The sequence below is a fragment of the Lissotriton vulgaris genome, unplaced genomic scaffold (assembly GCF_964263255.1).
Source record: "Lissotriton vulgaris unplaced genomic scaffold, aLisVul1.2 SCAFFOLD_774, whole genome shotgun sequence".
Lineage (NCBI taxonomy): Eukaryota > Metazoa > Chordata > Amphibia > Caudata > Salamandridae > Lissotriton > Lissotriton vulgaris.
In genome coordinates this window covers 480,116-499,485 of record NW_028254302.1, presented here as the reverse complement: position 1 = coordinate 499,485, position 19,370 = coordinate 480,116, and the positions used below count along the sequence as shown (strand labels likewise).

General features: G+C 48.8%; 1 protein-coding gene across 1 annotated transcript in view; it reads left to right on the top strand.

Annotated features, from left to right (window-relative positions):
* Positions 1 to 19,370, top strand: part of LOC147659589 (NACHT, LRR and PYD domains-containing protein 12-like) — a 495,706-nt gene that overhangs the window by 371,723 nt on the left and 104,613 nt on the right. The window contains exon 7 of the mRNA XM_086951623.1: positions 4,994 to 5,164. Within this exon, the coding sequence (XP_086807749.1) occupies positions 4,994 to 5,164 (171 nt within the window). The remainder of the gene's footprint in view (positions 1 to 4,993; positions 5,165 to 19,370) is intronic.

Below are 19,370 nucleotides of genomic sequence, written 5' to 3'. Positions count from 1 at the left end.
CAGATTACTATCAAAAGTCACTCCCAGGTTGCGGGCCGTGGTGGCAGTATTAGGTGGAATTTCTGCTTTCTCAGGCCACCACAGTCTGGGTATGAATTCGTTGTTTGAGCCCATCGGTATTATCTCCGTCTTCCCGGTGTTACATTTCAAATGATTAGTTCGCATCCAATCAAAGGAGTGAGGAGTGAGGAGTGAGGGGTGAGGCGTGAGGAGTGAGGCGTGAGGAGTAATGAGTGAATAATGAGGAGTGAGGAGTGAGGAGTGAGGAGTGAGGAGTGAGGCCTGAGGCGTGAGGAGTGAGGGGTGAGGAGTGAGGGGTGAGGAGTGAGGAGTGAGGAGTGAGGGGTGGGGAGTGAGGGGTGGGGAGTGAGGAGTGAGGGGTGAGGGGTGAGGGGTGAGGGGTGAGGAGTGAGGGGTGAGGGGTGAGGAGTGAGGAGTGAGGAGTAATGAGTGATTAATGAGTGATTAATGAGGAGTAAGGAGTGATTAATGAGGAGTGAGGAGTGAGGGGTGAGGAGTGAGGGGTGAGGAGTGAGGAGTGAGGAGTGAGGAGTGAGGCGTGAGGAGTGAGGAGTGAGGAGTGAGGAGTAATGAGTGAGGAGTGAAGAGTGAAGAGTGAAGAGTGAGGAGTGAGGAGTAATGAGTAATGAGTGAGGAGTGAGGAGTGAGGGGTGAGGGGTGAGGAGTGAGGGGTGAGGAGTGAGGAGTGAGGAGTGAGGAGTGAGGAGTGAGGCGTGAGGAGTGAGGAGTGAGGAGTAATGAGTGAGGAGTGAGGAGTGAGGAGTAAGGAGTGATTAATGAGGAGTGAGGAGTGAGGAGTAAGAAGTGATTAATGAGGAGTGAGGAGTGAGGAGTGAGGAGTGAGGAGTGAGGAGTGAGGAGTGAGGGGTGAGGAGTGAGGAGTGAGGAGTGAGGAGTGAGGAGTGAGGGGTGAGGGGTGAGGGGTGAGGGGTGAGGGGTGAGGAGTGAGGAGTGAGGGGTGAGGAGTGAGGAGTGAGGAGTGAGGAGTGAGGCGTGAGGCGTGAGGAGTGAGGAGTGAGGAGTAATGAGTAATGAGTGAGGAGTGAGGAGTGAGGGGTGAGGAGTGAGGAGTGAGGGGTGAGGAGTGAGGAGTGATGAGTGAGGGGTGAGGGGTGAGGAGTGAGGCGTGAGGCATGAGGAGTGAGGAGTGAGGAGTAATGAGTTATTAATGAGGAGTGAGGAGTGAGGAGTGAGGAGTGAGGAGTGAGGAGTGAGGCGTGAGGAGTGAGGCGTGAGGCGTGAGGAGTGAGGAGTGAGGAGTGAGGAGTGAGGAGTGAGGAGTGAGGCGTGAGGAGTGAGGAGTGAGGAGTGAGGAGTGAGGGGTGAGGCGTGAGGAGTGAGGAGTGAGGAGTAATGAGTGATTAATGAGTGATTAATGAGGAGTAAGGAGTGATTAATGAGGAGTGAGGAGTGAGGGGTGAGGAGTGAGGGGTGAGGAGTGAGGAGTGAGGAGTGAGGAGTGAGGCGTGAGGAGTGAGGAGTGAGGAGTGAGGAGTGAGGCGTGAGGCGTGAGGAGTGAGGCGTGAGGAGTAATGAGTGAGGGGTGAGGAGTGAGGGGTGAGGAGTGAGGGGTGGGTGAGGGGTGAGGGGTGAGGAGTGAGGGGTGGGTGAGGAGTGAGGGGTGGGTGAGGGGTGAGGCGTGAGGAGTGAGGGGTAAGGAGTGAGGGGTGGGTGAGGAGTGAGGAGTAATGAGTGAAGGGTGAGGCGTGAGGAGTGAGGAGTGAGGAGTGAGGAGTGAGGAGTGAGGAGTAATGAGTGATTAATGAGGAGTGAGGAGTGAGGAGTGAGGAGTGAGGGGTGAGGAGTGAGGGGTGAGGCGTGAGGAGTGAGGAGTGAGGGGTGGGGAGTGAGGAGTGAGGGGTGAGGGGTGAGGGGTGAGGAGTGAGGAGTGAGGGGTGAGGCGTGAGGGGTGAGGAGTGAGGAGTGAGGAGTGAGGGGTGAGGAGTAATGAGTGATTAATGAGGAGTAAGGAGTGATTAATGAGGAGTGAGGAGTGAGGAGTGAGGAGTGAGGAGTGAGGAGTGAGGGGTGAGGAGTGAGGGGTGAGGAGTGAGGAGTGAGGAGTGAGGCGTGAGGAGTGAGGAGTGAGGAGTGAGGAGTGATTAATGAGGAGTGAGGAGTGAGGAGTGAGGAGTGAGGAGTGAGGGGTGAGGCGTGAGGAGTGAGGCATGAGGAGTAATGAGTGATTAATGAGGAGTGAGGAGTGAGGAGTGAGGCGTGAGGCGTGAGGAGTGAGGGGTGAGGAGTGAGGGGTGAGGAGTGAGGAGTGAGGGGTGGGGAGTGAGGGGTGGGGAGTGAGGAGTGAGGGGTGAGGGGTGAGGAGTGAGGGGTGAGGTGTGAGGGGTGAGGAGTGAGGAGTGAGGAGTGAGGAGTAATGAGTGATTAATGAGGAGTAAGGAGTGATTAATGAGGAGTGAGGAGTGAGGAGTGAGGAGTGAGGAGTGAGGGGTGAGGAGTGAGGGGTGAGGAGTGAGGAATGAGGAGTGAGGAGTGAGGAGTGAGGCGTGAGGAGTGAGGAGTGAGGAGTGAGGAGTAATGAGTGAGGAGTGAGGAGTGAAGAGTGAAGAGTGAAGAGTGAGGAGTGAGGAGTAATGAGTAATGAGTGAGGGGTGAGGAGTGAGGGGTGAGGAGTGAGGAGTGAGGAGTGAGGAGTGAGGAGTGAGGCGTGAGGAGTGAGGAGTGAGGAGTGAGGAGTGAGGAGTAAGGAGTGATTAATGAGGAGTGAGGAGTGAGGAGTGAGGAGTAAGGAGTGATTAATGAGGAGTGAGGAGTGAGGAGTGAGGAGTGAGGGGTGAGGAGTGAGGAGTGAGGAGTGAGGAGTGAGGGGTGAGGGGTGAGGGGTGAGGGGTGAGGGGTTAGGAGTGAGGAGTGAGGAGTGAGGAGTGAGGAGTGAGGCGTGAGGGGTGAGGAGTGAGGAGTGAGGAGTAATGAGTAATGAGTGAGGAGAGAGGAGTGAGGAGTGAGGCGTGAGGAGTGAGGGGTGAGGAGTGAGGAGTGAGGAGTGAGGAGTTATGAGTGAGGAGTGAGGAGTGAGGGGTGAGGGGTGAGGGGTGAGGGGTGAGGAGTGAGGAGTGAGGGGTGAGGAGTGAGGAGTGAGGAGTGAGGAGTGAGGAGTGAGGCGTGAGGAGTGAGGAGTGAGGAGTGAGGAGTGAGGAGTGAGGAGTGAGGGGTGAGGAGTAATGAGTGAGGAGTGAGGAGTGAGGGGTGAGGGGTGAGGGGTGAGGAGTGAGGAGTGAGGCGTGAGGCGTGAGGAGTGAGAAGTGAGGAGTGAGGAGTGAGGAGTAATGAGTGAGGAGTGAGGAGTAAGGAGTGATTAATGAGGAGTGAGGAGTGAGGGGTGAGGAGTGAGGAGTGAGGGGTGAGGGGTGAGGAGTGAGGAGTAATGAGTGAGGAGTGAGGAGTAAGGAGTGATTAATGAGGAGTGAGGAGTGAGGGGTGAGGAGTGAGGAGTGAGGGGTGAGGGGTGAGGGGTGAGGCGTGAGGAGTGAGGAGTGAGGAGTGAGGAGTAATGAGTGAGGAGTGAGGAGTGAGGAGTGAGGGGTGAGGAGTGAGGAGTGAGGAGTGAGGCGTGAGGCGTGAGGCGTGAGGCGTGAGGAGTGAGGAGGGAGGAGTGAGGAGTGAGGAGTGAGGAGTAATGAGTGAGGCGTGAGGAGTGAGGAGTGAGGAGTGAGGAGTGATGAGTGAGGAGTGAGGAGTGAGGAGTGAGGTGTGAGGAGTAAGGAGTGATTAATGAGGAGTGAGGAGTGAGGGGTGAGGAGTGAGAGGTGAGGGGTGAGGCGTGAGGCGTGAGGAGTGAGGAGTGAGGAGTGAGGAGTAATGAGTGAGGAGTGAGGAGTGAGGAGTGAGGGGTGAGGAGTGAGGAGTGAGGAGTGAGGAGTGAGGAGTGAGGAGTGAGGAGTGAGGAGTGAGGGGTGAGGAGTGAGGAGTGAGGAGTGAGGAGTGAGGAGTGAGGAGTAATGAGTGAGGAGTGAGGAGTGAGGGGTGAGGGGTGAGGGGTGAGGGGTGAGGGGTGAGGAGTGAGGGGTGAGGAGTGAGGAGTGAGGAGTGAGGAGTGAGGGGTGAGGAGCGAGGAGTGAGGAGTGAGGGGTGAGGAGTGAGGAGTGAGGAGTGAGGAGTAATGAGTGAGGAGTGAGGGGTGAGGGGTGAGGGGTGAGGGGTGAGGGGTGAGGAGTGAGGAGTGAGGGGTGAGGAGTGAGGAGTGAGGAGTGAGGAGTGAGGAGTGAGGAGCGAGGAGCGAGGAGTGAGGAGTGAGGAGTGAGGAGTGAGGAGTGAGGAGTGAGGCGTGAGGAGTGAGGAGTGAGGAGTGAGGAGTGATTAATGAGGAGTGAGGAGTGAGGAGTGAGGGGTGAGGCGTGAGGAGTGAGGAATGAGGAGTGAGGAGTGAGGAGTGAGGCGTGAGGAGTGAGGAGTGAGGAGTGAGGAGTGAGGCGTGAGGAGTGAGGAGTGAGGCGTGAGGAGTAATGAGTGAGGGGTGAGGAGTGAGGGGTGGGTGAGGGGTGAGGGGTGAGGAGTGAGAGGTGGGTGAGGAGTGAGGGGTGGGTGAGGGGTGAGGCGTGAGGAGTGAGGGGTTAGGAGTGAGGGGTGGGTGAGGAGTGAGGAGTAATGAGTGAAGGGTGAGGCGTGAGGAGTGAGGAGTGAGGAGTGAGGAGAGAGGCGTGAGGAGTGAGGGGTGGGTGAGGGGTGAGGCGTGAGGAGTGAGGGGTTAGGAGTGAGGGGTGGGTGAGGAGTGAGGAGTAATGAGTGAAGGGTGAGGGTGAGGAGTGGGTGAGGGGTGAGGGCTGAGGAGTGAGTGCTGCCCTGCATTCCAACAACATCAGGACTGAAACCAGGTGACAGTGGGAGGGGCTCAAGTGTTTCTTGTGCACCTCAGATCAGAGAGTACCGGGCCGTGACCGCTGCTGTTCTGATTATTTTTGTCTTCTTTGATTCTCTTAACAATAAATTCCTCTCTCTCTTTCTCGCTCCTTCTTAGCCTCTATGGCTGTGGAATAACCGCTGCTTCCTGTGCAGCTCTGGCCGCCGCCCTTCGCTCCAACCGCTCTTTACTGGACCTGGACTTGAGTCGCAATGCCCTGGGTGACGCTGGTGCGACCCTGCTCTGGGACGCCCTGAAGCACCCGCACACCCGGCTGCAGAAGATCGAGTAAGGAGCACAGGGGGGAGGGGGGCGCATTTATGTCTCTTCTGCACTTTGTATTTTCCTCAGTGTTCATTGACTCTGAGAGCAGCTTCTCTCCTTCATATGTTTGTTACATGCGACTTTCAAGGTTAGTTCCCAGAAGCCTGTTTGAAGCGCTCTCAGGTTAGGAGGGGGGTGAATTTAGCCCAAGATGAAAAATTACCATCAAACCATCTACCAAACAGGTCAGTGTAAAATGAAGAATGGGGAATGACGGCTGCCCTGCGTTCCAACACCATCAGGTATGAGCCATTAGTTAAATAAAGGTTGTAGATGTTATTTCTGCAATTGTAAAACCAGTCCCCACATTCATTTGTTTTATTTGATTTATATTTTGATATCACAGACCAGGCTCTCTGGACATCGGAGCACCATACATAAGATTGTATACATCATCTGTTTACGGGAAAAGCTAGAATTCACAACAAGATGGCTTGTGGAAGAGACATGGAGGGAATAAAAACAAGCAACCTTCAAACAGGATGGGAAACAGAGTCAAAGAAACGTGGACATTTGGAATAATCAGAGCATTTTTGGGCAGACAGGAGGGATAAAAAAACAATCCTAATGTAATGACTGGTTATCATTTAATGACCTCCTATTCATGTATCTCTGAAGACTGAGGAGGACCTCGGCCCCCCTCGCCCTGCCTTCTGCTGGGGGTCATCAGCTCAGCTTTGAAAGTGGACTCCTGGTTCTAACCAAGGCTCATGGAAGTTGAAGAGAGTAGGGAGAGCGTGAGCCCTGTGACCGTCTACATGTGATGTCCAGTGTCTTGGCCACACCTGCCCTATCACTACCCTGGATTGATGTCAGACAGGATGGAATGAACCCAATTGAATGAACTACCTGGTACCACAACCCGGTGCCGAATGCAGCTGAAAGATGCAGCAGGGTCACCTCTGTCACCTATATTAAGGATGCAGCAGGACCACCTCTGTCTCTTATATAGAGGATGCAGCAGGGTCACCTCTGTCACCTATATTGAGGATGCAGCAGGGTCACCTCTGTCACTTATATTGAGGATGCAGCAGGACCACCTCTGTCCCTTTTATTGAGGATGCAGCAGGGCCACCTCTGTCACTTATATTGAGGATGCAGCAGGGCCACCTCTGTCACTTATATTGAGGATGCAGCAGGGTCACCCCTGTCACTTATATTGAGGATGCAGCAGGACCACCTCTGTCACTTATATTGAGGATGCAGCAGGGTCACCTCTGTCACTTATATTGAGGATGCAGCAGGGTCACCCCTGTCACTTATATTGAGGATGCAGCAGGACAACCTCTGTCACTTATATTGAGGATGCAGCAGGACAACCTCTGTCACTTATATTGAGGATGCAGCAGGGTCGCCTCTGTCACTTATATTGAGGATGCAGCAGGGTCGCCTCTGTCACTTATATTGAGGATGCAGCAGGGTCACCTCTGACACTTATATAGAGGATGCAGCAGGGTCACCTCTGTCACTTATATTGAGGATGCAGCAGGGTCGCCTCTGTCACTTATATTGAGGATGCAGCAGGGTCACCTCTGTCACTTATATTGAGGATGCAGCTGGGTCACCTCTGTCACTTATATTGAGGATGCAGCAGGGTCGCCTCTGTCACTTATATTGAGGATGCAGCAGGGTCACCTCTGTCACTTATATTGAGGATGCAGCAGGGTCACCTCTGTCACTTATATTGAGGATGCAGCAGGGTCGCCTCTGTCACTTATATTGAGGATGCAGCAGGGTCGCCTCTGTCACTTATATTAAGGATGCAGCAGGGTAACCTCTGACACTTATATTGAGGATGCAGCAGGGTCGCCTCTGTCACTTATATTGAGGATGCAGCTGGGTCACCTCTGACACTTATATTGAGGATGCAGCAGGGTCACCTCTGACACTTATATATAGGATGCAGCAGGGTCACCTCTGTCACTTATATTGAGGATGCAGCAGGGTCGCCTCTGTCACTTATATTGAGGATGCAGCAGGGTCACCTCTGTCACTTATATTGAGGATGCAGCAGGGTCACCTCTGTCACTTATATTGAGGATGCAGCAGGGTCGCCTCTGTCACTTATATTGAGGATGCAGCAGGGTCACCTCTGACACTTATATTGAGGATGCAGCAGGGTCACCTCTGACACTTATATTGAGGATGCAGCAGGGTCACCCCTGTCACTTATATTGAGGATGCAGCAGGACCACCTCTGTCACTTATATTGAGGATGCAGCAGGGTCACCTCTGTCACTTATATTAAGGATGCAGCAGGGTCACCTGTGTCACTTATATTAAGGATGCAGCAGGGTCACCTCTGTCACTTATATCGAGGATGCAGCAGGGTCACCTCTGTCACTTATATTGAGGATGCAGCAGGACCACCTCTGTCACTTATAGTGAGAATGCAGCAGGACCACCTCTGTCACTTATAGTGAGAATGCAGCAGGACCACCTCTGTCACTTATAGTGAGAATGCAGCTGGGTCAAAGCAACAACACAGCAAATGGGCAGTACTCCTCCTGGCTGCTCTTCCAGCTCTTCTTCTTGGCAGGTTCCTTGAATCCAGTGAGTTCTGAAGTTCTGGCATTTTGGTCCCCCTTTATCCTCAATTTCACTTTTTCCTCTGGAGGCAGAGGGGCCTTTGCCTGGTCCAAACCAGTTCTGGTCAGTCCTGGAGCACTTTGTTGACAAGTCTCCTTCCTTCTTTTTAGAGAGTAGGCCAGGGACATCAGATGTACCACAGGAGGTAGAGCCAGCATTGTGGAGGGAAGGCACTGTCCTATTCAGGTCCCAGGTGCAACTCCTCCAACCCATCTACATGTAGTGTTGCTATTCAGCCCTGTGCTGACCCACCCTGTCTCCTGGAATCCCCCAGCTCCTGTCACTTACACTCCAGACAAGGAATACACAACCTAGCAGAGGCAAGCTTGGATGGTTAGACAAGAAAATACCTACTTTCTACAAGTGGTATTTCAAACAGAATTTTATAACCAACTTCACTAAAATATGTATTTTATCATTCTGAGTTCAGGCATACTAAACTCAAATTTCTACCATGTTCCCTGGGTTAGTTAGGATTACAGGATGTAATGATCAAACTGCCTACTCTGGCCTATGGAGAACAGTTAGCCTTGCAATAATAAAAAACGAAGTAGGAGGTAGATCACTATCAGTACATGCCACACACACAAGGGCATATCGAACCTTTCATATACAATGCACCCTGCCCATAGGGGTACCTTGGGACTACCTTAGGGTTGATGCACATGTAGAAAAGGGAAGGTTTAGGGACTTGCAAATGTGTACACTTGCCAAGTCGACATGTCACCCCAACGCTGCACACAGGCTCTGCAATAGCAGGCCAGAGTTACACTTTACAGGGTGTTTGCGTGGGTGGCACAATCCTGAGCTGCATCCCACCAAAAGCATTTGATCTATAGGCCCTGGCACTCTCAGTGCACTTTACTAGGGACTGACACATAGATCAAATAAGCCAATCATGGAAACACCAATCCATAACACTTTTTATAGAGGAGCACTTGCACTTTACCATTGGACAGCAGTGAGGAAAGTGCGTAGAATCATTACTCCAGCAAAAACAAAGTAAAAAACGTGATCTTTGAAAGCAAAAAGTCACGGGAAACACACCATAAGATGCCAAGTCTAACACATTGTTATTGAGGGAGATAGTAAATTCTCTCAACCAATGCAAGCAAAATCTGTAAAGAAGAATATTGTCATCTTGGATGACGGGTCTGCTTGGAGCACTGGTAATGTCTGCAAATGTCGAGCTCCATTACCTGTTCTTGGCAAATAAAAGTTTTAATGTATCATATTTAAAATATTGATATTGTTGCTTGAAGCACTTGTAATGTTTGTAAATGTGGTACTTTTTTACCTTAGATAGATAGGATAACGGCTAGTGGGGAGGACTTATTTATAATAGATTGGTCTGAGCAACCTGATGGGGTTATACTTGAGTATTGAATGTGTTTGATGTTTTGAAAGATTCCAGTAGCAAGTCCTAGCTCATTGGTCTGGGCCTCTTCGGAAGTCCTCTATGCTCTTCCCTGCCAATAGCTCCACTCTCTGCCAGTCCTCAACATTCGACGTCTTCTTTCCATAACTGTATCCTGGGAGGAATCGCTGATTTCCACCTCCTAGTAATGCATTGCTTACCTAAAGTAAGAGCTTGGTATGCAAATTTAGCCTGAGCTTCTTGTCCCTTCCTTCGTGAATTTAGGCCCAATATGCATGTTTCTGCCAAATGCCAAGCTATTGCCTGCCACCACCTCTCTAAGGGGTCTATTATGATGTAGGGCAGATCACCACCGCCCGCAAGGCGGTGGTGATCCGCCATACATCATACCCCGCCCGCCACCCATTTCCCCCCGCCATATTAGTATGACCAGTCGATCGGGCGGAAACGGGGTTAGATATGGTGGCGGTGTCTGCTAGACACCGCCATCCATATTAGCAAGGGCAGCGGGGCAGGGCTTTCCATGGCGGAAGCCATGCAGATTTTGCTGACGGGGGCCCGTTGCGGGCCCCCAGGGTATTTGGGGGTGTGGTGTGCACATGGGGGGTACTAGTACCCTACATTGTCACGGACAAGGTGGCAGGAACTGCACGGTGCCTGTCACCTTGTGCGTGACAATGCACAACATGCATTCCCAGCATTGTGGCGGGCGGTGCTGTGAGCACCGCCCGCCACAATGCTGGGAATAGAGGATAAGCAAAACAACAAAGAAGAGATGCCAATACTGATACATTCATTTGACAAATTCTTTTTTACAGAATACAGACAACAGTTCAATACCTGGAAAGGCTATTCAAAATTATTCAAAATGAACGCAATTTATACCTTAGTGCACCATTTCGGGTTATATTCTTATCCAACAATGAAAATTAGGACACAAAAGCAGTAAAAAAAATTCAACCATACCATCACTCATCAGTCATATCACATTCAATCCACTTTCATTCAAACAACCATACAATGTAACACACACAAACTGGAAATTCAGTAAGCCAGTTGGTGAAGTACCGGGTCTACTATAAGATTTTGAAGCAATCCCTAGAAATTGCAAACAATACACTGCTAATAATTCACTTTTGTTATTAGATTATCAAAGAATTTTAACACAAAATGAGTGTATAGAGACAAAACCCAGTGCCAAACAACTGGGCGCCTGGATGTCACAAGTAGACCCAACACGGCCAATGCGTTTCGAATCCTTATTATCAGGATTCTCTTCAGGACCATAAAACGCTCTGCAGAGGAGAGAGAAAAAGAGAAAAAGGGGCCAAATCTCAGATTGTATTTGACACTATTCTGGAAAGCCAATAAACATGGCTTTCCAAAACCAAGTCTCCAGCTTACCCGTCAGATGGAAGCAAGAGGTATTATTTGAGAGAATGGTGGCTCCTACAATCATGAAAAGGAGAAAAGAACGGAAGAAAAGAAACAAATCCCAAGGGGAGTGATTTAGTAACATTTCTAGGTCAAAAACCAGGAATGTAAGTAGTACGAGTCTTGGGCAGCGCAGGGACAAATAAGTTACCTCAAGGGGAGTTACGTGTGTCCCTATCTGGCTTTTATCAGATCTTCAGTCCAAAGTCAGGCGGGAAGAATTACCCTGGTAAACAACATTAGAGAAAATTAATTCAAATCAGCCTCCTATGTTTAAGGCTGGCACAGCATTTTTTTTTTTTAAATATATTTTTATTGCAGATATTATTTTACAGATATACATCGGTCAACAACTATACAATCATCGTTGGTAGCGACGAGTCTATGGTATTCTAGTTACACAGCCATTTAGCCCACAACCCGGAGGTCGGGCGGCAAGTATCAATCCCGTACTGTGCGTGTGTACTGTACATTGCTAGCCATGACCGGCTATCAAAAACGGCTTGTATCTGCTTTTCTTTTACAACCAATACCCCAAACAACCAAACTAAACTTCCCCTGAGGTCTATCAACAAGTCATCAATCTCTGGACTTATAGAAGTTTATATGAAACTTGAAAGTCCTGCCCCCCCTCCCTCTCCATCCCCCCCGCCATTGGTGCATTGTTGATAGGACAGACAGTATGAAGCAGGAGTCTCGCAGTCAGCAATTGGGGAAACATGTAGTGTACCTGTCGTGCTACGGGGATATAGTCAGATCATTGCCTTCCACATCTATGTCACTTTGTGTGTCGTGGTCGCGTAAAGCCTGCACCAATGCCTCCAATGCATGATTCCAGTGCCCTTTCATTCTGCTGTCGCCGCGCTAGCTGGTATCTCAAGGTGCTCTCTCCCCCAGCCCATTTAAGAAACTTGCTGCGCCATTTAGCCCCTTTTGGACCCATTCGTGCCTTCCATTGTCGCATAAATTCCCGTTTCGCTAGGATAAGTCCCATATCTATAAATTTGCTGGTGATTTTCGTTTTAGGGGTATGCGGGAACCAATGAAGGATCCCCAACGCCATGTAGTACTGCAGTGTTCAATCTGTCACCTCATTAAGAGTATCCCCTACTATCTTCCAGTAAGAGGTCAGACCAGGGCAAGTCCATAGCATGTGACCCAGTTCCGCACCACTTGCCTGACATCTGGGGCAGGCCGCGGTATCTGAAGCAAAATATTTTTGTATCTTTCCTGGGGTCAGATACGCCCGGTGTAGGATGTAGAAGTGGACTAATTGGAACCGCGCATTGCGCGTGCTCTTCCAAGCCCGGCGCATCAGCTGAGTCGATGTGGTCTCCGGAATTTCATTCCCTATGTCCGCTTCTCATTTGCCCCTGAGCGCCTCTAGTCGAAGCAGTCTTTCGTTAATCATCCTGGAATACAGACATGTCACTGCTTTGACCGTTCCTACTGTCATCATGACATATTGGCATGCCATTGTAGTCTTTGGTTCCTCTAGCCCCCCCTTCCAATGCGCCTGTATTGCCCTCCTGATCGGCGCGTGTAGTAAAAAATCGCCTCTGGGTATGTCAAAATGGTACGAAATTGCCTGGAAGGGCAACAATGCCCCGTCCTCGTATACATCGCCTATGATTTGTATCCCTGCCTCCTGCCAATTTTGCAATTGCGACCAATCCCCACCATGTGGCAATGCTGTGAGCATTCCCAACGGTACTTCAGGGGCATAGGGGTGGTTTACTCCTGCTCTACGCTGTGTGTGGTTCCAACACAACCTAATTGTATGTTCTTGTTGTGTGAGGTCACGCAGGGCTAGTCTCTGCTGCATTGCGATGTAGGAGAGTACGTGTCTAGGTATTCCCAGTCCCCGCACATCCTCAGGTCCCCGGAATTCCTGTGCTATTTCCTGGGTATAGACCTGTAATTGGGCTGCTAGGTAATACACTTCGAAGTCAGGTACAGCCAGCCCCCCCTCCGCCTTGGGTCTCATCAAAGTCGTAAGCGCCACTCTGCGATGGCCCAATCCCCAGAGGAAAGACACGAACAGTGACTTCAAGTTCCGAAATACAGCGGGAGGAATCCAAATCGGGAGCGTCCTAAAATAGTACAGGAGAAGGCTGGCACAGCATACTACTAACACAGTCACTGCAGTACTCAACACGGGCTTACGGGTGGAGTTTAGCTCATGTAGCCGGGGAAAGTATCTTCACAACGAGATGAGCGCGCGAAGCGTTGGGGAGTTTTTCCAAACGCCAGGCTTCTGGCGAGACAAGAATGCGGTCGCCAAAATTAAAATTAAAAATAGATTGACTGAGGTCCAGGGGCACATATAAATTAGACTCATAAACACAACGGCGGAAAGTAAAGGACATGGTTTTTACCGGAGAGAAGCCCGGTCTCACGCCGCAAACGAGTCAATCGTCTGAATCATCGCACAAGGAATTGCGCATGGGTGGTAGACGGGTGGCTGGGTAATGTAGTCCCAGTGACACAAGGACGGTTACCGTTTCCCAAAACAGAAACCCGAACTATAGGAGCCTTATCTTGGTAAAGGAATAGCATACTTAGAGGAAAGGATCAGGGGATCAAGGAGTGAAGGCTAACAGAAAATTCGCTCAAAGGGTGGGTTACCCTGGGTCACAGCAAAAGTGCATTGTGGGACATGAGGTATCTTAATGAGGAATTCGGAAGGGTGCCAAGGCCATAGCATAGGCCGGCAACAGATAGACTTAAGTGAAGGCTACCAAGCAAAACAGATCTATAATTTATACATTTCGGACAACTCATTTAAAGCCGACACAGCCGTGTCGAATTTGACAATAAGAAGGGCTTCCCTTTTGGACAGTTTCAAATCCCAGTCACCTCCACGAGGATCTTTTTCCACTTTAGAGATGACTGTCAATCTCAGATCATTGATATGATGTTGAGATCTACTCCAATGATTGACAAGCGGTGCAGTTTCTACTTTCTGTTTTATTCTGGACTTATGTTGCGAAATCCTTTGCCGGATTTCCTGATTGGTTTTTCCAATATACAGAAGTCCACATGGACATTTTATTCCGTAGACCACGTATTTAGACTTACAATTACTGAATGAGTGCGCCTTCCACGGAATAGAGGATGCCACCGCCACGGTGGCAGTGGCATCCTTATTGCCGGTGCGGGACCGCCGCACCACTGGCGGCCGGTCCCAGCACCGCTAGGGTGGCAGGCGGACTTTTGGGGTTGCTATGACAATGCCCCAAAAGTTTTAGAAGCTGTTGCAGGTCCAAATCATGTGGATTAAATCTGCGTCCTGCTCAGGACATCTGGGACATGTTGCTGTGGTGTTGGGGAAGATCAAGTGTAGTTTATGTGGTTTTAGGTAGGCGCGGTGTCTTATCATGTGCTGTATACATTTAAAACATGTGTTGCCGAATACTCGGTTAGGGTATTCCAGTGTTGTCTTCCACTCCTTGTCTGAGAGCTCTCTGTTAATATCTCTTTCCCAATTGTGATGCACCTGCACTAAGGTTGATGGTTGGTGCACTCCGATACCCCAGGAAAACCAAGAGATCAAGTGTCTTCCCGTTCCCTTTAGGTATAGTGAGTGTGTTAGTTTGTTTGTGGCAAGTTGGCGGGACGGTGGTGCTCAGACACAACAGGTTGTGTAATGGACCCATATCAATCATCTGTTTGTGTAGGCTCTTATGTGCAGCTTCCATCCCTTCGACCAGTATGAGAGCCATTGTAATTGACCTGCCAGGAAGTAGGCTTGAAAGTCAGGTGCCCCCATCAATCAGTAATGTGTTCAATGCTTTCAAATTGATCTGGGAATCACTACTGGCATGTTGGCAAAGAAATGAAGGATCTGTGGAAGCATCGGCATTTTAGAGATTGCTTGGCGGCCAACAATCGAGAGAGGAAGGGACGTCCAAAAAGCAATCGAGAGAGGAAGGGACGTCCAAAAAGCAATCGAGAGAGGAAGGGACTTCCAAAAAGCAATCGAGAGAGGAAGGGACGTCCAAAAAGCAATCGAGAGAGGAAGGGACTTCCAAAAAGCAATCGAGAGAGGAAGGGACGTCCAAAAAGCAATCGAGAGAGGAATGGACGTCCAAAAAGCAATCGAGAGAGGAAGGGACGTCCAAAAAGCCATCGAGAGAGGAATGGACATCCAAAAAGCAATCGAGAGAGGAAGGGACGTCCAAAAAGCAATCGAGAGAGGAAGGGACATCCAAAAAGTAATCGAGAGAGGAATGGACGTCCAAAAAGCAATTGAGAGAGGAAGAGACGTCCAAAAAGCAATCGAGAGTGGAAGGGACGTTCAAAAAGCAATCGAGAGAGGAAGGGACATCCAAAAAGCAATCAAGAGAGGAAGAGACGTCCAAAAATCAACCTGAGTGCTAAGGAGCCTATTGCCTTTTCTATATTTCTTTCGATGAGATCATGCAGATGTCTGTAAACTTGTAACCCTAGATATTGGAAAGTGGAAGCGGCAACCGTTATTTGATGATCTCCAAAGTGTTGTTTGCACATTCAGGTCACTTCCAAAGGGGAATGCATATAATTTCTCATAATTAATGGCGAGCCCCACAATAGATTTAAACTGGGCAAAGGTTTGTTCAAAGGTATGTCTGTGGAGTAAAGTATAATATCGTCTGCATATAAGAATATTGCATGAAGCGTGTGGGTAATAGTGATACCCCAATTTACAGTCTCGGCACGCAATCTATGTGCAAGGGGTTCAAGTGCAAGTACAAACAGCATGAGCAAGAGGGGACAGCCCTGCCTTGTGCCCCTTTGTATCCGATATACCTGTGAAATGTGCGACCCTGTGCGTACAGAGGCTGTTGGGAAATGATATCATAATTTGACCCCCTCTATAAATTCGGGAGGAATCCCGAATCTCTGTAAGGCAGTTAGCATATATTCCCAATCCAATGTATCAAAGGCTTAGCAGATGTCCAGTGAGAGGCACCCTGCACTGGTCGGTGTGGATTAGTTTTGGTAAAAGAGACAAGAGACGGTTGGATAATATTTTTCTTAGTATTTTGAATTCTGTGTTTCATAAAGAAGGTGGTCTAAGTGAGGAGAGATTAATGTGATGCCTGCTGGGTTTAGACAGTGAAGTTATTAGGACCTGCACAGTGGTAGGGTGTAAGGATACGGTCATGAGTGCCTCTTGATAAGGTTTTCAAAGTTTAGGAGCCAATTGTTGAGAATTAGTGGTGTAGAACTCCATTGGTATACCATCTAAGCCTGGGGTCTTATTTTTAGGGAGATCTTTGATTGCTGCACGTATTTTATAAGAGGTTATTGGAGCAGCTAGTGTCTTCGGTGCTTCTGCCGTTACTTGAGAGAGGTTGACCAAGCACAAGAAAGGTTTTAAGTTCCTGTGGTTCTACTCTCCTTGGGGTGAGGTATAGTGCCTTTTTAGTAGTCGTAGAAGGCCTTGTTTATTTGACACTGTTTAGTTATGCGGGTCTGCCGTGGAGTGAATATTTCTAGTATCGGTGTAGGTGGGGAGGCATTTCTAATTAAGTGTGCTAACAGCATGCCTGGTCTATCTGCTTCACTATGAACCTGTTTGCTTATAGCTCGATAGTCTCTGACCCGCACTAGTTCTAGAAGTTCTGTATGTTTCATGGGAGCTTCTTGGAGATCTTTTTTAGCTACTATGCTTTGGGCAGCTTCGCCTTTAAGTCTGTTCAGGGTGACTTCCAACGGTTTTAGCTCCCTATTAACCGTATGGCGAGCACCTGTCACAGAGCTGATTGCAGTTCCACGTACGACCACTTTAAACACTTCCCATTCTATCCCTATCAAGGAGGCCATTCCTGTGTTTTCAGTAAAATAATTTTCAATGGTTGGTGCCTCAGAAAACGCCATCTTCATCAAGGCTTGGGTCTAGCCTTCAAGTGGGAACTGGTGTGGGTACATGTCCCCAAGAGAAGATTGCCTCCAAAGGGTTGTGGTCCAATAGTGTTCCCTGGTACAGCAGCTGTTCTTTGTCCTTTGCCTTCTTAAGTCCATCAAATCTGAAGTTCAGAGTTTAGGGGTGCCACCTAAATACTAACTTTAGGAGTGGTAAGAGAGAGTTCCAGGTAATGGCCAATGGTCCCTCTACCTTAGGGTGACTAGACCTTCAATATGACCACTTCCTTTGGGAGTGCGCATAACCCTAATCCTGAAGGTCAATTTTCCTCTTTCAAGATGGTGGCATCTGAAAAGTTGCTCCACATTGCCTGCTTCACCTTAGGGGTGTTGCGGGCTCAAGGTGGGCACACCTCCTAATTGTACCAATTTTCACCCTTTGTTCGTAACACACCGCTTTTGCCAACATAGGCCTATGATATGTGTTGCAAATTATGGAACACCGTCATCATGTTGAAGATATAATTGTGTAGATTGATGGATAAGAACCCAAATGGGATCATACCTACCTTTGCAAGGAACTTGATTATGGTCATCAGGACCTATTTATGATTTTGGACAACTAATCAAGCCCTGAAGAAGTCTCTTTTGAGACGGAACGGGTCGGTTACTGTGAATTCACAGTTTTTATATTGAGAACAATTGAATAAATACTTTTTTCCACAAGAAACATGGACTATAATAAGCTAAGAGAGGAACTTGTTCTTGACGAATGAAGTGTGTCTGCTGATCGTGCTTGTTCAAATTACTGATCTTCCTGTCTGTCCTCCTGACAAAATTGGTGTCAGGACAGGGGGGTTGGCATCCTCCACTAGCTGGAGAGGCCTGGGTCGCATTTCAATGGCAGCACGGCCTTTCAAGCTGCCCGCCCTGGAGGGCAAGTCACCCCCAGAGCAGGCATAGTTCTCGACCTCTAAGACGCTGGCACACACCCCATGAGGTCAGAAACACGTCTAGTGGTAGCAAGCTGGCGGGAACTAGTCAGCAACCCACTAGCAGTTGATATGTTTTCAGGCGGTAAGTCTAAGGTGTCCCTCGGGTGCATTTATTAATACATCTGTCACTGGCATCAGTGCAGGTTTATTAAAACAAGATGTCTCTATGACTTTCCTGTGACTTACAGTATTCAAGAATGGACTTAGGCATTGTAGGGCTATGTTGGCTCATGCAGATATGTCCACACCTGAGGTATAGTGTATAGGCCTGCTGCAGGCGTGACTTACCTATATCTCAGGCAGTGTCTGAAGGCATGGGCGCACAGCGGTGTGTGCCATGTTGACTCTTCAGTTTTGTCTGCGCCTAGGCACGCAGCCTCCAATGGCAGTTTGCATAGCCTCGGGGAGGGGACCATAGGGGGGCACAATTTGTGCTGCAGCCCTATTGGTTTCTCTTCAGCTCCAATGCTCTTGATACCCGGGGTACCCGTCACTAGGGACTTGTACAGTAGTCTGAAGTTCTTCCAATTGTAGAACAATGGTACAGTTTAGGGAAAGAGCTCTGGCACCGGGGACTTGGTTGGCAGGCAAAAACTGGGGGCAACTGTAAAAAAAGGCACATTCCTACAGTCAGGGCAGGTCATCATCATCATGTAAATGTAAATTGATACTTGTATAGCGCACTACTCCCCCGCAAGGGTCTCAAGGCGCTTGTACGAATACCGCTGTGGAACCCATCCTGGCTTTCCCTGTGAGGCGCCCACTCCTGGGCACCCCCAAGGGGGAAGCCAGGCATCCTTAGCGTTGTGGGGGCCGTTGTGGAGATTAAGCAAGCTATTGCCCAGAGTTGCAGAGTGGGACTCCATGATTGGAATAGGCACCGATGTGAGAATTATCAGGTCCGTGGAATTTTGAGCCCAAGACCCGCCGAGGCGGGGAATTGAACCCTGGTCCCGGGCTAGACCTCTGCATCAGGGTCTGCCGCTCTAATCATTGAGCCACACTTCTCCATCATCATCATCTTTATTTGATCATGTTAAGAATGACCATAAAAGAACATATAAATACATCAATAAAAAGATGTTCTTACCAAATATTATCCTTTAAAATTACAAATATTTCTTCACTGTCCTGGAATAAGATGAAAATGTGTAAAACAAATATAATAAATAAAACATTTCATATCGCGGGTCTATTTACATTTTGTTTATTGATCATACTCAGTGGGCCACATGTCATCCTTTTCCTTTTCCTCATGCAAGCCCATAAGAATGTTACTACAGAGTAGCAAACCGAAGGGTCGGGCAATGTTTTTAGAACAAATAGTGCTACACTGCAATGATTAAAGCCATTTTTTAAAAAATTGGTTTCAGATAGGCGTTCCTTTCACTCTCATAGAGACCCAGAATAAAATCAAGTGCAGTTCAGTTTGGGGAGATAGATTATCACACGGGCACACGCTTAGATTGGAGTGGTTATAGGTTTTTTAGGGATAGCCAAGCATTAGAGGAATCAAATTAGTGCGAATCTTAATAGTACAAATCTTTGTTGTGCATCGTTTATGTTGGCTAGAGAAATATCCCTCCATTAGTGGTGGATTAAGGTAATAAACCTGTACTGTGTTTTTCTCTTTATAATGTTCCCTACACTTATATTCAGCCGTCAACATAAACATGGCAATACCTTTCTGCTTGGACACCTTCTTACAAACCAGAGGATCTTTAAAAAGTTTGTGGAGCCCTATCTCTTTTAAAACTCTTTTAAAACTGTCTCCACGTATCTTAGCCACTTAGATCTTTTCCGCTTATCCATCCCTAGGCAACTCTTAATTACCATTTGTGTCAGAGGCACTGTGTCTCTCCTCCAGATAGAGTGCCATAGGAGGAGTGGGGCTAATTGTATATAGTCTGATATGTAAGGAAGG